Source organism: Augochlora pura, chromosome 6, assembly GCF_028453695.1.
Source record: "Augochlora pura isolate Apur16 chromosome 6, APUR_v2.2.1, whole genome shotgun sequence".
NCBI lineage: Eukaryota > Metazoa > Arthropoda > Insecta > Hymenoptera > Halictidae > Augochlora > Augochlora pura.
This window is the reverse complement of record NC_135777.1, coordinates 14,900,496-14,919,792: the sequence shown is the minus strand read 5'-3', so window position 1 is coordinate 14,919,792 and position 19,297 is coordinate 14,900,496. Positions and strand designations below refer to the sequence as shown.

At 44.5% G+C, this 19,297-nt stretch overlaps 3 protein-coding genes across 4 annotated transcripts in view; 2 read left to right on the top strand and 1 right to left on the bottom strand.

Moving 5' to 3' along the window:
- Su(var)3-3 (lysine-specific histone demethylase Su(var)3-3) overlaps nucleotides 1-16,137 on the bottom strand; it is a 157,417-nt gene extending 141,280 nt beyond the window's left edge. The window contains exons 1-12 of one of the 2 annotated variants that reach the window (XM_078182226.1): nucleotides 16,076-16,137; nucleotides 15,422-15,534; nucleotides 15,201-15,336; nucleotides 14,453-14,681; nucleotides 14,229-14,380; nucleotides 13,982-14,143; nucleotides 13,803-13,919; nucleotides 13,552-13,728; nucleotides 13,213-13,476; nucleotides 12,990-13,127; nucleotides 12,854-12,927; nucleotides 12,625-12,773 (exon numbers count right to left, since the gene is read on the bottom strand). In XM_078182226.1, coding sequence (XP_078038352.1) covers nucleotides 12,625-12,773; nucleotides 12,854-12,927; nucleotides 12,990-13,127; nucleotides 13,213-13,476; nucleotides 13,552-13,728; nucleotides 13,803-13,919; nucleotides 13,982-14,143; nucleotides 14,229-14,380; nucleotides 14,453-14,681; nucleotides 15,201-15,224 — 1,486 coding nt within the window. In that variant the 5' untranslated portion in view covers nucleotides 15,225-15,336; nucleotides 15,422-15,534; nucleotides 16,076-16,137. Of the gene's footprint in view, nucleotides 1-12,624; nucleotides 12,774-12,853; nucleotides 12,928-12,989; nucleotides 13,128-13,212; nucleotides 13,477-13,551; nucleotides 13,729-13,802; nucleotides 13,920-13,981; nucleotides 14,144-14,228; nucleotides 14,381-14,452; nucleotides 14,682-15,200; nucleotides 15,337-15,421; nucleotides 15,601-16,075 lie in introns of both variants that reach the window. The other variant, XM_078182225.1, reaches the window with a different exon arrangement.
- Nucleotides 16,138-16,828: 691 nt separating this feature from the next.
- LOC144470755 (ATP synthase subunit s, mitochondrial) lies at nucleotides 16,829-18,105 on the top strand. Its single transcript, XM_078182257.1, has 5 exons — nucleotides 16,829-17,039; nucleotides 17,108-17,196; nucleotides 17,398-17,603; nucleotides 17,671-17,833; nucleotides 17,898-18,105. Exons 1-5 carry the CDS (start codon nucleotides 17,028-17,030, stop codon nucleotides 18,004-18,006), a joined length of 579 nt encoding a protein of 192 aa, XP_078038383.1. The 5' UTR covers nucleotides 16,829-17,027; the 3' UTR covers nucleotides 18,007-18,105.
- A 103-nt stretch (nucleotides 18,106-18,208) lies between these two features.
- On the top strand, nucleotides 18,209-19,229 carry LOC144470754 (MRN complex-interacting protein). The gene is made up of 3 exons (XM_078182256.1): nucleotides 18,209-18,412; nucleotides 18,487-18,555; nucleotides 18,677-19,229. Exons 1-3 carry the CDS (start codon nucleotides 18,362-18,364, stop codon nucleotides 19,205-19,207), a joined length of 651 nt encoding a protein of 216 aa, XP_078038382.1. The 5' UTR covers nucleotides 18,209-18,361; the 3' UTR covers nucleotides 19,208-19,229.
- The last annotated feature ends 68 nt before the right edge of the window (nucleotides 19,230-19,297 follow it).

The following is a 19,297-nucleotide window of genomic DNA, read 5'->3' as shown; positions in this document are numbered from 1 at the left end:
ACCGCAACAGTTAACTAATTAGACTATCTACTAACGATAGAACGAAGACCAAATTGCTTTGACAGATTCTAAAGTTGGCACTAACAAGTTTCGAGCCTGATTAACGTCTGGGACGGGGAGGGCATATGGATGATGAACGCGAAACAAGCGCGAGCCATCGAGGCGAGAAGCCGGAGCTTCTATCAGGAATGCTCGATCCCGATCAGTGGGCCAATTAATCCGGCAATTTTCCGCTCGTAAATCATGCAATTAGAGGCGCCCGGAGGAAACAAAGCGTCCTGAAGCGAGTCGTAAACGCGGCGCTGAGTAAGAGCGCACGCTTTCGCAGCTGATCGCGGGCTGTTGCCTCATCTTTTTCTTTTCGGTCAGCTGCTTTTCTCCTTCGGCTGCAGCGGCGACCGTGTTCACGCGGTAGGAAGTTGCGAAACGTTTCGCGAGAGCAGCGTTTCCCTTTCGAATGGTTTCGCGGAGGCTTTATCAGCGCGGGATGATCAGCACGATTATTAGAAGCTCGCCGCGTAGGTATCCGCGGCGAGACATATTTTTCGGATGTATCTCGGGAAAAATCTCATTCTTGCAATCGAGAAAGAACGAAAGAGAAAACTAAGCAGAGAGAAAGAGAGAGAGAGGGGGGGAGAGAGAGAGAGAGAGAGAGCCCGTCAGTGGATCCGGCGGACTATTTACCGGCGACAGTTCGCAGTATTGTTCGCTGGCTCGCGTTCCCTGTTCTCCGGAGGATCGGAGAGAGGATCGCACCTAATAAGAATCGAACCGTACGAGCCAGGAAGCGACACGGTTGTACAGTTTAGCCGGTGCTTCTCGCGACACCGGCTACGCTCTCGCGGATCGCACGGCAGTTAACCTATCGACAGATAGAGTTTCACTTCTCCGGCTTAGCCAGCGACAACGCGGCCGGTTGACATTAACCGCGGATATTTATCGTTACGCGTCGCTCGATCGACCGAACGAAAATCCACGGGAATATGCCACAAAGCGCGACTCGGGCGCATCCGAGGTGTTTCCAGGTTTCGAGAAATTGTTAAATAAAACATGAGCCGGGGATCGAATTCCGCTTAGCGGTTCGAATGTAAATACAAATAGCCCGCGGGGTGGGAACGCGGCTAAAACTGTTGCGTAGCCGAGGTCCCATGAAAAAGAAACCCCCTGTTCGGCCACGAGCCGAAGACGACGGCGGCGGGGTGCGAGAGAGAGAGAGAGAGAGGGAGAGAGGGAGAGAGAGACGGGACGAGGGGGAGAGTGGGGGTGGAAGATTAATGAACGTTGCAATCTCTCGTAATAAATTTTCCGGCGTTCTCCTGTAAATTCATCGTTAAGAGAGTAATTCCCTGGTAAATTTGGCCGCCATTAACGATATTAAGAGCACCCCGTGGCCGTCGGCTTCCGGTTTATGGGCCTTTAGAGGGCCCGTGAGCGCGCGGGCGCGCGCGCGCGCGAGCTCTCCGCAGCGCCGCCGCGCCGCCTCGAATTCATCATCGAGATAAACATCGGTTTTTCAGCGGATAATGTTTCACGTCCACCGGGATACACACTGGTCGATCGTTAATTATCGCCGACGCGATGCCCGCGTACCCGAAAACTTTTCTATCGCTCCGGCTTTTAATGACCGTCGTTAGACCGAACGGCTAAGTTTTACGAGCCGTGCCGAGAGGACAGCCCTGGCAGATTGAGAACGGCTGGTCACCAGGTGCCGTTTTCTCCTCTCCTTCGGACACCGATCCCAGCCATCTGCTAAATCGGACGCCTCCCGGCTCGCCTCGAATTTTACTCCGATTTAATTCGTTCGCACATCCCCGGCCACCAACCCCCTTCCAATTACTTTCAGCTCTAATTTTATCAAACAGGAATCTTGGCTCTCCTAAATTACGTTGTTATCTTCGAGTTCTTAAAGATCTCTGTGCACTTAATGCTGCTTTTATTGCTATTTCTATCTTACTTATCCCGGCGTTACGTTGAATTTCCTACATGCACAGCTTGTCTCTTACGCAGTTACCTGTTTTCAACAAGTATAATCGTCACTTAGATTTTAGCAAAAACTAAAATAAATTTGTTAATTTTTATGTCTTGAGTATTTGGAGGACATGATGAAATAATATAAAAGTCTAGCTTAGGTATAGACATTATTCAGAAAAGTACATTCGAGGTACACGCTTTTCACAGAAGTCGCTTAAACTGTTTCGTCGCATTCGCTGGTTAAACATTGTATCGAGAGAAAAATGTGCCGTCTCAGAGAATGAAATAATCCAACCATACGCTGTCCACGAAACCGTCGGAAGCATCCGACTTGCGATGACAATAGCGATAAAGATTCATTTGTGACGTTAAAGATGGTACAATTCCAACTACAAAGTCGAAGCACTTCGACTTTGAGCAGAGATAAAACGTAGAGGAGTAGCGAGCCACGAAATGAACGTGTTCGCGAGAACGGTAGCATCGTTTGAGGCGCCCACAGATGTCAGAAGTTTCCGGTACGAGAAGAAAACCGTCTAATTGGCTCGATTTGACAATCCCGTAGAGTGGCTCGGGCATCCTGCAGGAAAAGCTATAATAATTGATGCAACGAGCGGTGGACGCCGTTTGAAAAATGTCCCGGCCACGGAACCGGACAAGATAAAACGAGCTAAGTCTAGAAGCGCCGTTGGAAAGAGTGCCAGTGAAATATACGGTTCCAGCAGAAAATATTTAACGAGATAACAGGGCCCGCGCGGCGAGAGGTGCATTACGGGAACGGAGCGAGGCGCGGTTCGTGGCCGTGGTTCGCGAACGCGTGCGAAAACAGACATCATCATCACGGCTGTTAAGTGAAAAGATAAATACCCGCGAAAACTCTCGAGGCCGATACTAGTTTTTACGGGTCGCAAATGCACCGCGAAGGAGCCTTGCTGAAAGCCCGGGTAATCGTCGTATGGCGTGTGGCCGGACATTAACATATAATGGTCACCGTCATTCTTCTCTCCGTCACGTTGCCGGGGCCCCGTTTAATCATTCCCGGTCACCCCGTCACGTAATCCCCTTTTGGAACGATTGTCGGCCGAGATTACCGGGCATTAATTTGAAAAATGTAGCGGCGTCGCCGGCGTGGCCGAGGCGTAAGCTTATTAGCCGAAAAAACACGAACTACGCCACCATCAGTCGACGATTACGCCCGGGCCCCGTTAAGGGGAACTTTCGCGCTTCGAATTTATACGCGCCCGGAGTCGGAGAACCAGAGAGTCGTACACCGTGGCGAGAGTGCTAACCAGCCGGAAACAGAGTCCGAGTCCCGAATCCGAGTCCTCTGTAGTGTGTACCCGGCCTTGTGTACCCGACTATCCTCCAACTGCCAATTCGAGTCCTCCCCTTGGACCAATTTCACCGGACTGACTTCCTCGGAAGGCTCGTCCCCTGACACTCGAATTATCCGGATAACTTAAGCCCTCCGTTACGACCGCCATGGACCCTGCCGGCCAATAAACGCCGAGGGATGCCCGCGGAACCTCTAATCAAGGCGGTAGAAACGAGTCTAATTAAAACCGGGTCGGCATGGAGAAACGAATCGCGAATGGCTCTCCATATAAACAGAGCCGCGGTCTTATTCCCACCGAAACTTACGAGGGATGCTTCCGATCTGTTCGATCTCGATGCGATACCCTATGAGAGTTTGCCTATGTTTCGTAGCCAAGTAAGTAATTAGTCTTGTAATTAAACTGCGAATTTCATACGTTTACGAGAAAAATGAGAAACTCAAATGCAAACAGAAAAGACATTTAAAGATTTACAATTACTGTTGCAGCCCCTGCGGTACGATAGAATTATTAAAAAGGAAAATGAATGCATATGTAACCTTTGGATTTTACAATTGAGCCAGTCAATTTTTCTTTTGCATAAAAATCCGAGCTGATAGATAAAAACAGAGCGAACTAATAACTTTTATTAACATATTCTTCGACACTTTAAAGGAGATTCTGCACGATTTTACTAATATACGATGGATATAATGAAGCGATCAGGTTATTATTAAAAATCTATTATAATGAAGGAGACTTTCATACTATATTACTAATACATTCGCATACATTTGATGTATGCGAATGAACGATACTCAAAGTAGTCGAATTCAAAGCTTATTATCTCTCCCCAGCGATCTATTTTTCTATTCCTTTCTAACGAAAGTATTTTAATCCTTCCGATGTTTTACCAATTCTGTATATCCATGACTAGACGAACGAATCCATACGAAAACTAGTAAGTTAAGTTATCATAGTGGATGATATTTTAACTCCTTTTCACTATAAACATCCTAATAAAATTCGTGTTGAACATGCTGTCGTCCAATTTATAATCGACAGAGTACATATATATACATAAAGTTTCGCCATAAACGAACTGCAGACCTCTGTGTAAATTCCTATCTACGGTCGCATTGAATCTAGAGAAAACTATTTTTCTCCGACCGGAAGGCTCCACCGGTAATAATTACACATCTTGTCGACAAAGAGGTATCGCGTAAATTTTACGGACACTGAAGGGTGAGCATCCCGCAAGCGTTCCGCAGCTCGATCGAAAACTCCGTTGGAGCATGAGCCGTGGAAGCGGTTGCTCTCGCAGCGGGAGCCATCGAGCTAGGAGTTTATTAGGCATCGAAGCTGCGGGTTCGAGCATCTCGCGACAATCGACTCGTCTTCCATCTCCGTTTTCTCCCCCCCGGCCGAGTGGGAGAAATATTTCAAAGTAATCACTAATCCATAGACGCCCACACGTCCACAGTTTTCCATGTACCGGCTGTCCTCCTAGATGAATAATCGGATAGGCGGGCGTAACGAGCTGTTTTCGTATTTCTCGTGTAACCTCCACCCACAGTCTTCGAGGGGACATCCTCGAAAAGCTTGTCGCCAGACAGCAACGCCGGGGCCGGGGTCCGAGCGTCTACACGCGGGAATCGGGTCGCAACGATGATTGATGAGCCGGGCCCGCCTAATTGAGAACGAAATTCGGTACGAATAACTCGCACCGGTGACACGCACACACGCGATATATCTGGTACATCGTGTCCGAGGGGTGAGTTTCAGAGCGGCGAGACGGGGAAGGAGAGAGATAGAGAGGAAGATAGAAAGCTGAAGAGAGAGCGAGAGAGAGTGAGAGAGAGAGAGAGAGACGGAACACGCATAAATACACGAGAGAGCTTGCAGCCCGAGCGGGCATGGCCGATGACAGATTGGCAACACGGTTCTACAAAGTACGGAGGGGAAATAATTCGTCGACTCGACAACTTCATGACCCCTGAAGTTACTCTTTCCAGCGAGACCACGTTACAGTGCACCTATCGGCGCAGCGAGCTTGCCCGGCGTCAAGGAAATCCAGCGAGCGAGCGGTCCGCCTGGAAATTTAAACGCGTCATGGGGACGATCTACGCGTGTACCCTCGCATAGCTTTGTTATCGGCGCGAATGCATCCACGGGGCCCGCGCGCATAAATAAGCCCCGGTGTGACGTCGCTCGGAAGTTGATTAACCCACGTGCCGCGCGGCACCGCGCGAAGATACTTAATCGCAAGCGAGTGACGCGTTGTCCGCTCTTAACGCGAGCCTTCCCGGAGAGAGAGCCGGAGCTGCGCTCGCCCGCGAACCGAGGCGGCTTATAAACGGAGCATTTTCACCGGGCGAATGAAGTTGCCTCGATAAATAAAGCGGATTAGAGGTAATTGAGAACGACTGAAGGGTGTATACGCCTTTCTCGTTAGCCGCAGGAACGATTCAATTACAACCGGATTGGCAACGATTTTCCGGGCTCCCGCGTTATTAATCAATGGCCGGCTACCGGTGTCCGCCGGTCTTGAGAACCTCTGCCCCGGCCCGGGCGCCTACGCTTGATTCGGGTATATCATGATCTAATGCACCGTGCGACGACCTAATTACGGTTCGACCGCGAACGGGCACATTTCATGCTGACACGCGCCGTTCCCGGCTAAGCAGACTCTATCATCCGGTTTGCTAGCCGATCTCTAATTAGGGGTTACCCCGCAACCGAATTGACCGTTTCCAAATAAACCTGATCAAATATTCCGAATCTAAACAACCGGCTACGACGGCCGCGTAAACCGGAGACGGATTGCTTTCTGGGGCACTGATCTACCAAGGTCGAGGGCAAAATTGCCACGCCCACTCGGCAGTCTGCACGAGTCGAGCGAGATTGATTGGCTTCTATAGCTTCCTCCGCCGTTGTTTGCGCTAAAACGCCGCACGGAGAACACTTGTTGCGTGTTCGGATCCGGAGATTGCCCTGTGGGGCACTGGCCGGGCTCTTTCGAGATTGGGAACAAAGGAGACACGCCCACCTGGGCCAAGAACTGCAGAGAAGGAGGGACGATAATCTTCTATCTCGTCTTCTGATTTAAGAGCTTTTTGCTTTCTGTGATATCGTCCGCTTCTGGCCAGAGAGCGATCCGAGATTCATTTCTTGCCGGAAAGGTTGCTTTTCTAAACAGTTCCCATCTTCGTTAATCAACGTAGATCGTAAATTATTTAAAAGCAAGTTCTTAAGGATTTAATTAACCCTTCTAGGTTGTTCAGTCCAGGATGTTCATAATCAAAGATTGAGATATATACTATTATTCAATCTTCACATGATTCAAGTGTTTGATACATAATCTAGTTCCTCGAAGAAACATTTCCAATACCCTACAAAATCCTCACACACGAAATGTTAAACTAAACAAAGGACATCGTCTAATTCCAATACCTCACGGTCGGAATACAGTGGAGAGTCACATTTGATTGAAGCTAAATTAGTTTACCTGAAACGTTATAAAGAAAGAGGTAGAAGGTTTCGTTGTCAGAAATGATCCGGCGTCACTGGCGAACTGTTAAATCGAGATCCATTACAATCGAGATACTAACATTATCGATTGACTAATTCCTTAAGTTACTCGTTAATTACGTACATTATCGGTACAGAAACGCATAAGCTGTCTTCAGCATTAAGAATCTTTACGCGAGGCCTGTGACGAAATTGGAAGAGCCCGACAGAGAACCCAGGGCTACAGCTCTGGATTGCAACGTGGTACATCGCAGTGCAGGGACAGGAGTTCGCGAAAGGCGAAGAAGAATACGGGGTCGGGAGAAAAGAACGAGAGCCGGGAAGGTTGGATGGGTATCGGTGACGCGGTCAGTCAGGAAGACTTAATCCCGGTGTGCGCGCGCGTGTCGGCGAACCATTTGTTTCGAGGGTGAGGAATGCCCGGCGCTAAGAAATCGGCCGGTCGACGCTTCACCGGGCGATAGGTGACGTTAAGAAGAGAAATCACGCGCGGATCGACGACGGGCACCGAGAGGAGCCGTATCCCCAACCCCAGATAGACTATATCGACAAGGTACCCTACCGCGTCGCCGACACGAGGAGCACTGTAAATGGTAAAGGCACGGACATCGGAGCACCGAAGAGAAAGAAAGAGAGAAAGAGAGCTGGCCGAGGAAGAGAAAGAGAGAAAAAGGGAGAGGAAGAGAGAAAGAGAGAGAGAGAGAGAGGGGGGAACACGAGGGGAGAGGTGTGTAGCGATCGCGGTTGTGTGGTTGCCAAGCCGCGTGTGCACAGATAGGCCGAAAGTGGTCATGGGAAAGGTATCGGTGCGTTAAGGCCAAGACTGGATTCCGCGGGGCGAGGCCGGCTCGTTGGCGGGTAGGAGTGTACAAGGTCTTCGATACCTCGTAAATTACCACTCGAGGCCCCCCTCTCGCCCCCCCCCTCCCTCCCTCCCTCCCATCGTGCTGCCATCGAGCTCTCGGCTCAACTAATGTTAAGCTGCCTACGTTTTCGTCCTGTCGAGGAAACACTGGCTGTCCGAGAAGCGTCTCTCTCCCTCCCACCATCTTTCTCCGCTGTTTCTCGGAGGATCGTTGAAACCAACCCTCTCTGAAAAAACACTGGCGACGCGGCACCGCGTTTCGACACATTCTATTTTACACTCTTTTTCGAAGAGGATCCTCCTTGCGCTCTTCTCTTTCTCTCTATCTCGGTCTCTCTTTTCTCGCCAAATGAGCCGATCGAGGCCCGGGACCCGTCCACCGTTTATTTCCAGGCCTTCGGTGAACACCGGTCGGAATCGATCGGAGATCGAAAGCGAAAGCTCATTAAGGCGCACCCGGGTTTGTATATTCTTCCCCCGAATATTCCTTGGTTCGTAAATTTTCTGACGGCCGAACGTTATTGGGAAACACGAGACGCGCCGCGCGGCGGGCTCGGCTGCCTACACCGGCCACGAAGACCCGCGATCCTTAACAGCATCCTGATTCCGATCTCCGGCTAGGGGAATACGCCCGGGCCTAGATATTCCGGATTCCATTCTTCCCGTTATTGTCCGCCGACCGTGGTAAATATTTCCCCGGCGGGCTTAATACGCGTTTAACGTTCATTAATGCTCCCGGTCGGTTGGCTAAACGCGCATTTGTCAGCGTCTTTGATCGCCGGCGATACTTCACTTTCACGAACGCTGCGACTTTTCGGACAGTCATGCTCCAATATCTAATCGTTACCTTCGTTTTCTTTAGCTTTTACCTGCTGACAACCATAGTCGAAGTTTAACCTTTTAATCCTTTAATTACGACTGACGTCAGTGCTCGACGAATCGTAAATTTCATCGAACATTGCTGTCGCCAATAAGCGATTTTAAGATATACATCGTATAAAATTTTATCTTCTACCCTATTACTTTCCAGACAAGTTTACCATCAACATCTCGCGGATTTGCAATTCAAAGAGACTCGGAGAACAATTTAGGTAGATTGATGGTGATAGTGAATGATGAGGCAATATTTTTGGGCGGTGATGTAAGCGCGAGTATCTCTTTCTTGGCGGACCTGCTCGGAGAGGGGTGAACTGGGTAAGTGTTCGATCATCGTCTCGAAAATTCTCTGCTCGATGAATACGATTCGTCCAAATGGTACGCAAGCGGTTACGACTCGAACAATGCTACCAGAAATGCTTCGCCCTTTCGTCCGATCCACATTTTTCCAACTTTATTCGTTGGCGTTGAGTTGACCCATAGGTAAAATTTTAATATTGACGTATTTGCCCGGCGAAAAATGCGCAAATTGATTCGAGGAACAAACATTAAACGCTCAACAATCCAATCAAGTTATCCACCGTGTAATTACTCTCGCCTTATAGAATGCCCATTATACGGATAGAACATTATTGAACAATTTCAGCAACGCCGCCAGCAACGAGCCAACGATTCGTCTTCCTCGAGGATTTTATAGCCGCCTTAAAAGTCACGCGGCGAGGACTCAATCGGATTTATCCGATTAAAGCCGGCTATCGTGCTCGGTGACATTACATTTCCAGAACCGTGGGCCGGGAGGGGCGAGGCAGGAGGGTCCGAATGAAGTTTCCCGAAAAATGCGAGTGGACGAAACTGCGACGACGTTTATTCGGTCGCGAACGGGCGTAACCATGTTCCCGCGAGTCGACGAGGACGTTCGGGGAGGGGGGGCCGGGAGGATCGGCGAGGATCGCGTGAAGTCAACTTTACGACAATATAATTTTGGTAGCGACACACCGACGGCGTGGAATGCGACGATCGGAGTCAACGAACGGTATAGAAGTCTTCGATACGTCGTAAATGGCCCATCTCGGCCGTCCCCTTTACCGGCTTGTATCCAGGTTCTCCATCTCGTTCGAGTACGCCGCGAGTATACATACACGCATAACATCGGGTCCAGCCTACGTTTTCGTCCTACCAGCCAGCGAGACTGACAACGAACGACCGAAAAACACTGACGACGCGGCCGGACCGACGAACAAAGCTCGGTAACTCTCTGGTATACGAGCGGAATCGTCGCCGACCGGATGGGTAGGTCTACGACGGGGACGTACATTCCACCGTTTTACTACCGAATCTTGACCGACGTGGCCGTGTAGCGGATCCCTCGATCGAGACGAAAACAATATACACGAAATGGAATGATGGCGTTCCCGTGTCAAACACGAGGGAAACGAAACGTCGAATAGGAAAGAGACGGGGACCAGTGTCTCTCCGAGTCGGGCAGACATACTCCGCAGAGATCTCGGAGAATAAAGTTCGAGGAAATCACGGAGATGCTGGCCTGCGGACAGGCGACCGGATCAACGGTAAAAACAAGAAAAATCGTATTGGTCGGCGACATTCAAAGCAGAAAAAGTATCTCAAAGAATATTTCAGCCTAAACGGTTTTCGGTCAGCGGCTATTAACCCTGTGCAGCGGGATTCGTTTGAAACCGAGAAGGAACCGATGGTCCGTAAAAGCGGAGCGCAGGACCGCGATGAAGAGCCCGAGGAGAACGCTCGGGGAGAGAACCGATTACATCGGCGGATCGGGGCCCCGACTTTCGACCGGGTATTCACCAGAGAGAGCCTATTGTTGTGCTTAATTTAGCGTTAAATTGTTTACATCTCATTAATCGCCGGGAAGAACCTTGCGGGCAGACCGTCATGATCATCGATGCACGTCAGTCATGGACCGTGGGCATCGCTTTAATTTCGAATTGACCACCATGCCGGAGGCTCCGTGTTGTACCGGGGCCCCCCCTGCCCCCCCCCCCCCTAGCTTCTCCCAAAACACCCCCTCCTCCTACCGAACAACGAACTACATCTCGCGTGTCTCTTGTTTCACCGTGTGCAAGACGAAGGGAACGGAGTAGTCCCGACTCGAGTCCATCGGGGCCCGGGAGTCCACCGTCGCCGTCGTTCCACCGCGCTCCACTGCGTCGGGGACCGACGAACGACAGTGGAGCAATATTGGAACTCGAGCTCCACTCGACCGGTTCGTTCGTTCACTGTCAGTCGAGTGCACTTCGCGGTAGCGACACACGCAGCCACGTTATTCCGCCGGTCGACCGATACAAAACGTCCACCTCGAACCGACTCGCTCGAGAGTAGCCTCTCTATTAACCCCGCGTTTACCGTTTGTTAGCCGTGCATGCTATTACATCGACCGATTTTTCTCATAGATCGTTTACTCCTCGCTCCGAACACGCCGAGACCTGTAAATAACTGCCGCAACGAGATTTCGTTCATCTAGACTTTCGCAATTTTTATTGAAATGTGACTACAGAAATGTGTCGAATCATATAGTAATTGTGATTGATTAACCAGTGCTAAGAGGACCTAGATCTAGGCTAGTGATGGTAGCTTCAATGTTAAAAAAAGCACGTCCGAGACGTGGGTGTGCGATAAACTTTGATAGAATAAGAAAGTTAATGTTGTATATAGAAATGAAGATACATAGATCGATTCTTGACATGATCATTTCATTTCCGAAGTATAATTATCGGTTCATTAAAAGAAGCTGTATACAATAGAGAAATAAGAATTTAATGGTTATCAAACAATGAGAATAAAGAAGTGTCCACTATTGTTGTTATAATCAAACTTTCAACATGCAATAACACGAATGCAACCGTGCGATGTGTACACATCTAAGCACCTTCGCTTTTTAGTCATTGTCATGGATCTACTATTGCCTCTCACGATTTTCTCTAATCGTGTGTCTGCAAATACACGATTATTCCTGAAGGAAAAAGTTAGAACCGGTAAATATCGCGTTTCCACTATCGGCAACGATGGTTTGAAGGTCGCTGATGGACTAACCCCACACGCTAGTCCTATCTCCAGTTTCTCGCGTAACAGTCGCCGCTAATATAGGAAACCGTCCGCGATTAGATACGACATAGTGAATGGCTCAAAGAAACTTAGACCACTCCCAACTCGGTTATCAGGTACAATACAGCCCTAATACGCGAACACGGGATTGAATAGGGTCCCGATGAACAGAACGCTTCCCGGCTACCGATGGAGCCCGAGACCAGCCCCGAGATTACACCCGGAAGTGGCGAACAGTTTTAACTGGCCGCGGAGTGCTTCAGGTGGTATCGGAATGCCAATTATTTCCGGGAAGCTTTAGCTTAATGTAAATAGTTGGCGGTAGAGAGCGATTCGGGGAAGGTTAAACCAGCGGCCGTAATCGTGTAACCACCGCCGATCGCCGGTCGCCGTGGACCTCGTCGACAAGCGTAAAATACGAAACCGCTTGATTATCTGCAGTCATAATTCCTCGTCGCGTTCGTTTTTGTTAACGCATTAGTAGACCCGAGCGCGCGGGCAACACGCGATGATCATAGGTATAATTTCACATAATGAGAACTCCGGTAACCGATCGGTTAGGGGATACACTACCGCGACTATCTACACGGAATCTCATGCTATCGGCTTTCAATAAGGTTGATAAAGTCAACCGCGCTCGCGCGCTTGCGGCCGCAAAGCGAGAGACCGTCCGACGCCTGTAAAGGAGATGCAACCCGCGAATAATTCACCCGTTATCTAAACCATCTACCGGCTGGTTAAGCAATTTCTCGAGAACGTCGATATAATGCAGCGCCTGCACGCGTTCGCGGGCGAATGCGCCGCGGATCACGCACGAAATTAGAATGTCTTCGCGGGTTCCGCACGGACGCAACCGCCGCGATCAATAATAATGCCGAGCAATTTAATCGGCCGCACGAGATCGATCCGCGAATCACTTTCGCCGCGCAACTGGGCGCTAATTTAATGGACCGATCTCCAGCGGATTGTATAATATGTTGTAGAACCATCTACCTGTTAGATGACTGCCGGTGAACTCGAAGTCGTCGTCCTGGTCCCAGTGCTTCAGGCTAAGGTTCGAAAGCGACGTCGCGTTAGCGAATTCCAGATTAGCGAAGTGCCAGTCGAGAATCTGACGATCCTTCGAGGATAGGTACACGTCGCTGTAAATTGCGAAGGAGTCTTCATAATGGCGAGCTCGCGTGGAACAACCGCATCAATAATCTGATAAACTATGACTTACCTGGGAGGAGAAGCTTCCAATTCCTGCAGCTTGGCCTCGATCTCCTTCTGCTGCTCGGCCAGCTGATCCCACTCCTAAGGCAAAGTGAATAAACACTCAGCCTGAAATATACCAGTTGCGTAAATGTTATTCGTACCTTGCATGCGTTGTGAAGGTCGCGCAACTTCGAGCGTAATACGAACTCCTGCGTGATATCACGCGTCTGTAGTTTACTTTCGGTCATCTCCTTATACTGTTTGTTTAACTCCACTAAACGATCCATGATTGATATCATCTGTAATGTAAACATAACAACGCGGTTCGTATAATAAGCTCGGAGGCTTTCAATGGAACACGTAGGTACAATCGAAGGTAGTTACCCTGTGTTGATTGGTGATAAGTCGTCCCTGGAGCGACAACACTGAACGCAAGTGGGCCACTTGACGTTGCTTAACACCCTGTTCTTGTAAACGTATCACCCACTCTAATGCTTGACCTAATGATACTGGCCGCGTGTTGCCGCTCTGACCTGTGGCTCCGGTGCTACCCACGTAATTAAAATCTAATTGATGCGAAAGGTAGGACGTTGCCTCCAGTAATCTATTAAATTCTCTCTCTACCATTTCATCTTTGTCTTTCGGGACCTGATCGGAATGATTAGATTTACTATTTTGTAAGGCATAGTTATGATCGATTTAAGAATAAATAACTTCATTTACCGTTTGTCCGTCGCTTTCGTATAAAGGGCACTTTTGGCGAATTTTGTGAAGCTCCATGTTAATTTGTTTACTGAGGGTCGTTACAGGATTTCCGCCTAAACCTGTGACTACCATGGCACCTAGGTCTGCTATGTATGAAGATTTACGAAACGTTGCAATACGACCACCAACTCGATCCTGTTAAATATGAAGATATTCGAATAATGTGTCTATATTTTATGGGTAAGTAGTGAAAATATTGTAATAATTACCCTAGCCTCCAATACAATTACTTCTAAACCAAACTGTTGCATCTGCTGAGCCGCAGCCAAACCGGCGATACCGGCTCCTATCACTATTACTTTACCTACCTTCTTTGTAGGCAATGGCTGAAAGATTATGGTACATTAGTACACATCCAGTATTATGTGACTCTATTCACTATACCTACCTTCAATCTTTTGAATACACCAAAGTTGATGAAACCATGTCTTTCTAAAAACGCATGAATTCTTCGTGCCAACACTGTATCACTATTATAAGGTGGTTCTATTGCAGGCAATGCATTTTCAACGATTAATTGCTGTTTTGCATTTTCCAACCATAACTGTAACTAAAGAACAAAGACAATTTGTAAGTAAGCTTTACATTTTGAAATGTTTGTAGCTTTATTAATTATTTATAGCTGAATGACTTACAAGCCTATTCCTAATATGCAGAAATACTTTCTGTGTTTGTGGTGGACCACCCGAAACATCAGGAAAACATGCAGCCTCTGTAGAAGTTAATTTATCGAAAGGAAGACGACTCTGAAATGCTGCTCCTTCTAATCCATTTAATAATTCTTTAACTGCAATCAGAAATTTATGTTATTAAACTCTTATCATGGAATAAAAAATATTTCCTTAGACGATACATTTACCATGTGGATCTTCATGATCACTGTCCTGCTCATCTTCCTCTTTAACTTCTAACTTTGCTGCTGATGATGTAGGAGCAGCTTGTGGTATAGGAGTCTCAGATTCCTTCTTAACTTCAGGCACAGGTTTTTTCTCTGGTGTCACAAGACCTGTTTTAGATTTCTCCGATGTGTCAGATGCATTTTCATCTTCCAACTGATTATACTTCTCTTCCATTTCTCTGTATTCCACCTATATACAAATATGTGTGATAGAAAGAACTACTTATATAATTATCAATACAAAAACATTTAATCATAGATTATTCGTAAATCAAACTTTACAAGGGAGTAGAAATCTATTTTGACATATAGGTTAAACAGCTTTAACTTAATTTATGACATAAAAGTTCCATAAAACACTTACATTTCGACTTGTACGGATCATGTACAAATCAATTGGAATACTTAAAGCGTATGACTAACTGTCATAAGGGTACAAATAAAATATAATGGGTTTAATCAAAACATAACCTAGTACAGTTGTTTACAACGCTAAAACGTGTTCTTCGACCACGCACAAACTTTAGATTAATATGTTTTCTTAAATGACAGTTTATCAGAGACCGTAGAAAAGTAAATAAAATTCCAATATTATGAATAACCTTCCAAAACATAGAATCTCAAAGATTGACCATAATAGTTTCTGTGAAAATAACCTTCAAACTAAAATAACATTTATATTACTCTTGACTGACAGAACAAACCATACCTTCGCCCTTTTTCTTCGACTCATATCGCTGCTGTGTTGTTCGCTTTCCTCAAAATATAATTTCTGCTGAACGAATTTACACAAGTTTGTTTTGACTCTTCAAACCGGCGGCACATACAATTATGAAAGCCAGAAACTACGAACAACATAGAATGCAACTTCAAACAATCGTTGGAATCTTAGTATGTCGACGACATCTGGAGGTAACATTGTCTACATACTGTAATAGGCCCTACTCCAGCACACCTCCAAGCCGCAACTCGATCCATTAGCGAGGGGTATTATAGAAATTTTCTTTGCTCTGATTGGTTGGCGATTTACTGGTGAGACAATGCTGCCCTCGCAGTCAAAGGAAAGAGGGAAAACAGCGAGTGAGCAAGAGAACATGAAATCAGCACAACTACATATGGAACAAGTCACACCGACTTATTATTTCAGATAAAAAAAATTATTAAATATACTTCAGGCACTCTAAAATAAGGATGAATAGCGCTCGCATTTCATTGACCACAAATTTTTTCATTAACAGATCGTAAACAAAGCCGCGAATTGCATTTTTGCTAACAAAAAGTTACTTTAAATGACCTCAGGAATCTCTCATTTCCCGGAATTATAATAATTTTGTATACATCCCGCATGTATAGTATAATACAAATTGATGGCAGATAAGATATCACATTTTGTTAATGTTGAATTTTAACAAACTAATTGAATACAAAAATCAATCTAGCAAATTGTTTACTTTCAACCTGATATGATTTAATCGTGAAGGTATGCAATAATTTATTTTGTCTTTTCTGATCGTTGTTATTTTTATCGCGATAAATGGTATCAGTTAATGAAGACATCTCATAAAGAGAAAACATATTTTTTACCTTTTTTTAATTAATACAAGTTCTGCAGACTATTCGTGCTTCCTAAGCTGGCTCGCACATCCCCACCATTTTACTGCGCATCCAACTTTGCACAAGAACTATAGAAAGAGAACGAGTACGAGGGAGCGAAACAGAATGATACCCATTAGGTTCTATGTGTGGTGTCCCTACTGTCACTCTTTCCGCGCATTCGTTCGGTTGACGCGCCATCTGAGATACACGTCGTGAAATTCTATTTGTAAAAGAGCTTCAATTTTTAAATAAATGAAATCTGCTGCGTCCAGTGTATTTGCGAAAGCTGTTCAATATACTTTGAGGTGAATATGTTCTCAATGTTTTGACAAATTCACAGGATCTGATTACAATTACTGTTCTTAATATTCCTATTTAACACTTATAATTTAAATCAGTATTTTATATGAGATTGTCAAACTAATAAATAAATAGTTCCCGTTTGGTATAGACGTGTTTTCTCTATGAAGATTCACTGTGAAATGAATTACACGTTGGTAGAAAACAATAATAATTGAATTAATATTTAATAGGTGTCAGAAATTTCATTAACGTAATTCATAAACGTAAGCAATATTTAAAATTTTCGACGAAATAGAAAACTTTTATTATCTACATTCGACAAAATTGAATTTCGCGCTGCGTGCCTCTTATGACGTGCTTACCAAATAGATGCGCGAAAAGAGTAAGATCACTGTGAGGGCAGCATTGTCTCAACAGTAACCTGCCAACCAAGCAGAACAAAAAAGCTTTTTCTATCAAGTTTATAGTTTCTTTATCTGAATTGTGCTACCACCTATCGGAGCATTGATACTTAATCTTGTGCAATTTATGTTATGTTGATGCAACGTAAATGTTCAATTTAAAACGTTAAATGCGTCTTACACTTCAGTAATGTAAGCAAAACGGACGACACAGGTTGAATTAAACAACAAAGAAAATGACACTATACGTATGATTAAAAACAAAATGCGTTTATGATATATTCGCCAGGAATTTCTAATGTAATTTACTTTGCAGGCTTTGGGCAGATTATATCCCTCTGTACAACATTGCACAAAACATGAACACAGATCCATCTTTTACTGGCTTACTATTGCTTTTAATAGGTATCATATTGAGTTATTGTTAAACACTTAACCCTGTGGAAATTGTCATGCATTTTTGAAATTTATGTAAAGTAATTTGAAATTTGTTATAGTATTAACAATAGGTTTTATAATTTGTTAACTTACACTTTATTAACTCTGTAGGATTAATGTGCAAGGTAATAAAGCAATTTTACAGTACAAAAATTTATTTTTTTTAAGTGTAAATGAAGAGCGTAGAAAAACACTTGGTCCTGATATTTCTTGCGCAGAATGGCTCCTGCGCAATGGAGCATTTGTCAAGTGGAAAGAATCCACAGAAGAAATAACAGATTACAATGCGCTACCAACAACATATGCTAATTATCACATTGAAGTTGTTAATGCTATCGATGCTGGAATTAGTTATGTTGGATTTCCACACTTTGGTGGGTGTTCTTTAAAATTGTGTTTGCATAACAGTTGCTGATATATTCATTTGATCTATTATATTAGAAGGATGCAAACATATAAAGACGATAAAGCTGGATAACTGTAGATATATCAATGACAAGGCTATATCCATGCTACCTATACTAGAAAACTCACTTACTCAAGTATTGCTATTGAACTTGAAGAATATTACTGATAATGGGTTACGGGAATTGAAAAATCTCAAGTATGCATAGCAGATCGAATATTGACGATTTTTTATTCTAATTAATTACACGTATTGTTTTCAGAAATCTGGAGGAAATAAATCTTCAAGGACTAACATATGTTAAAGATTTGGATACTGTTTGTGCAGAAATCAAGGCAGCATTACCCAAATGTAAGATTCATATTCATTGAATTCATTGTAACAAATTCCATATGAAATTTACTGTAAAATAGAAGATACCAAATAAAATAAAGAAGCCTACATAGTACTTCCATAAAATGAATCGTATTATTCACCATTATTGAAATCAACACCGAAACTTATTGTTAGATTTTAATTCGTCACTAAAACCAGAAGTAGTCCGTTTAAATTTCTTGAGCGGAAATGACGAAATCGGCGATGAAATTAAAGTTCAAATGTTGGTCGCCCTGTGTCGCTACATGTCACATGTTATTCGAAGTTTGAAATTGTTTCGAAAGTTTTGCAATTTGATGTTGAAGAGATTTAAACCTTCCTTTTACTTAAAAATTGATAAATTACCCCAATATGTCACAACAAATGAACATTCTATGTTGTTGTTCTTGTAGTATGTATCAGGTAAGTCATAGAGTTTCTACAATTGTAGTTTTGTTTTACAATTTCAAATGTTCCATCCAAGGTGTATTTTCTAGGTTCACATAGTCAAGAAAGCAAAGAAATGGCAATGTAAAATATGCAACACGAAGCAAACCTTCAGACAGGTGAGTTAATTATTATGTTAGAATTTCATTTATTATGTCTTCACAATCATTTTATAACAAAAACTGAAGTAGAATGATTGATTTAATCAATCACAAAATAACGGTCGGATAACATTTCTAGATTTTTTTCCAAGGATCAGGGAAAGATTGTCGCATTCAGGTTCAAAAATTGAATGCCATGAAAGAATATGAGAATCAATCTCATACATCATTTGAAACGGCTAATAACACATATGACAGTGAACAAAATGATTATACCGAAGAACCTAGGTTGGAGGTGCCTGAAAATAAGTGGGCAAAGTATTTGGATACTTCTGATGAAGGTCTATTTAATACTGTGCAAACTTCAGATTATCAAGAAGATAACAAAACAACTGATGATTCTCTAGACTTATATAATGATAACGCATCACATGGATGTTCTCAAAACTTGAGTCATTCTTTCCACCACAATGCTTCTCAACAGGATTCTAGTTACAATGATGAAAAAGAATCTAATAATCTTGTAGAACAAGAAATATATTATGTTGCATCAGATGCAGAAAATGATAGTGAAAGAGATAATTCTAAAGATAAGAATGTAACAAAAGCAGTAGATACAAAAAGTATTTTTGATGATAATGAGGACTTTGACCTTGCCATTGACTTTTAACTTTTCCATGTTTTTTTTAATTAAGAAATCTAGCTTATCAGTTTAATTACTACTCAATATCTTTCATTTTTTTATTGAATGAAACACAGG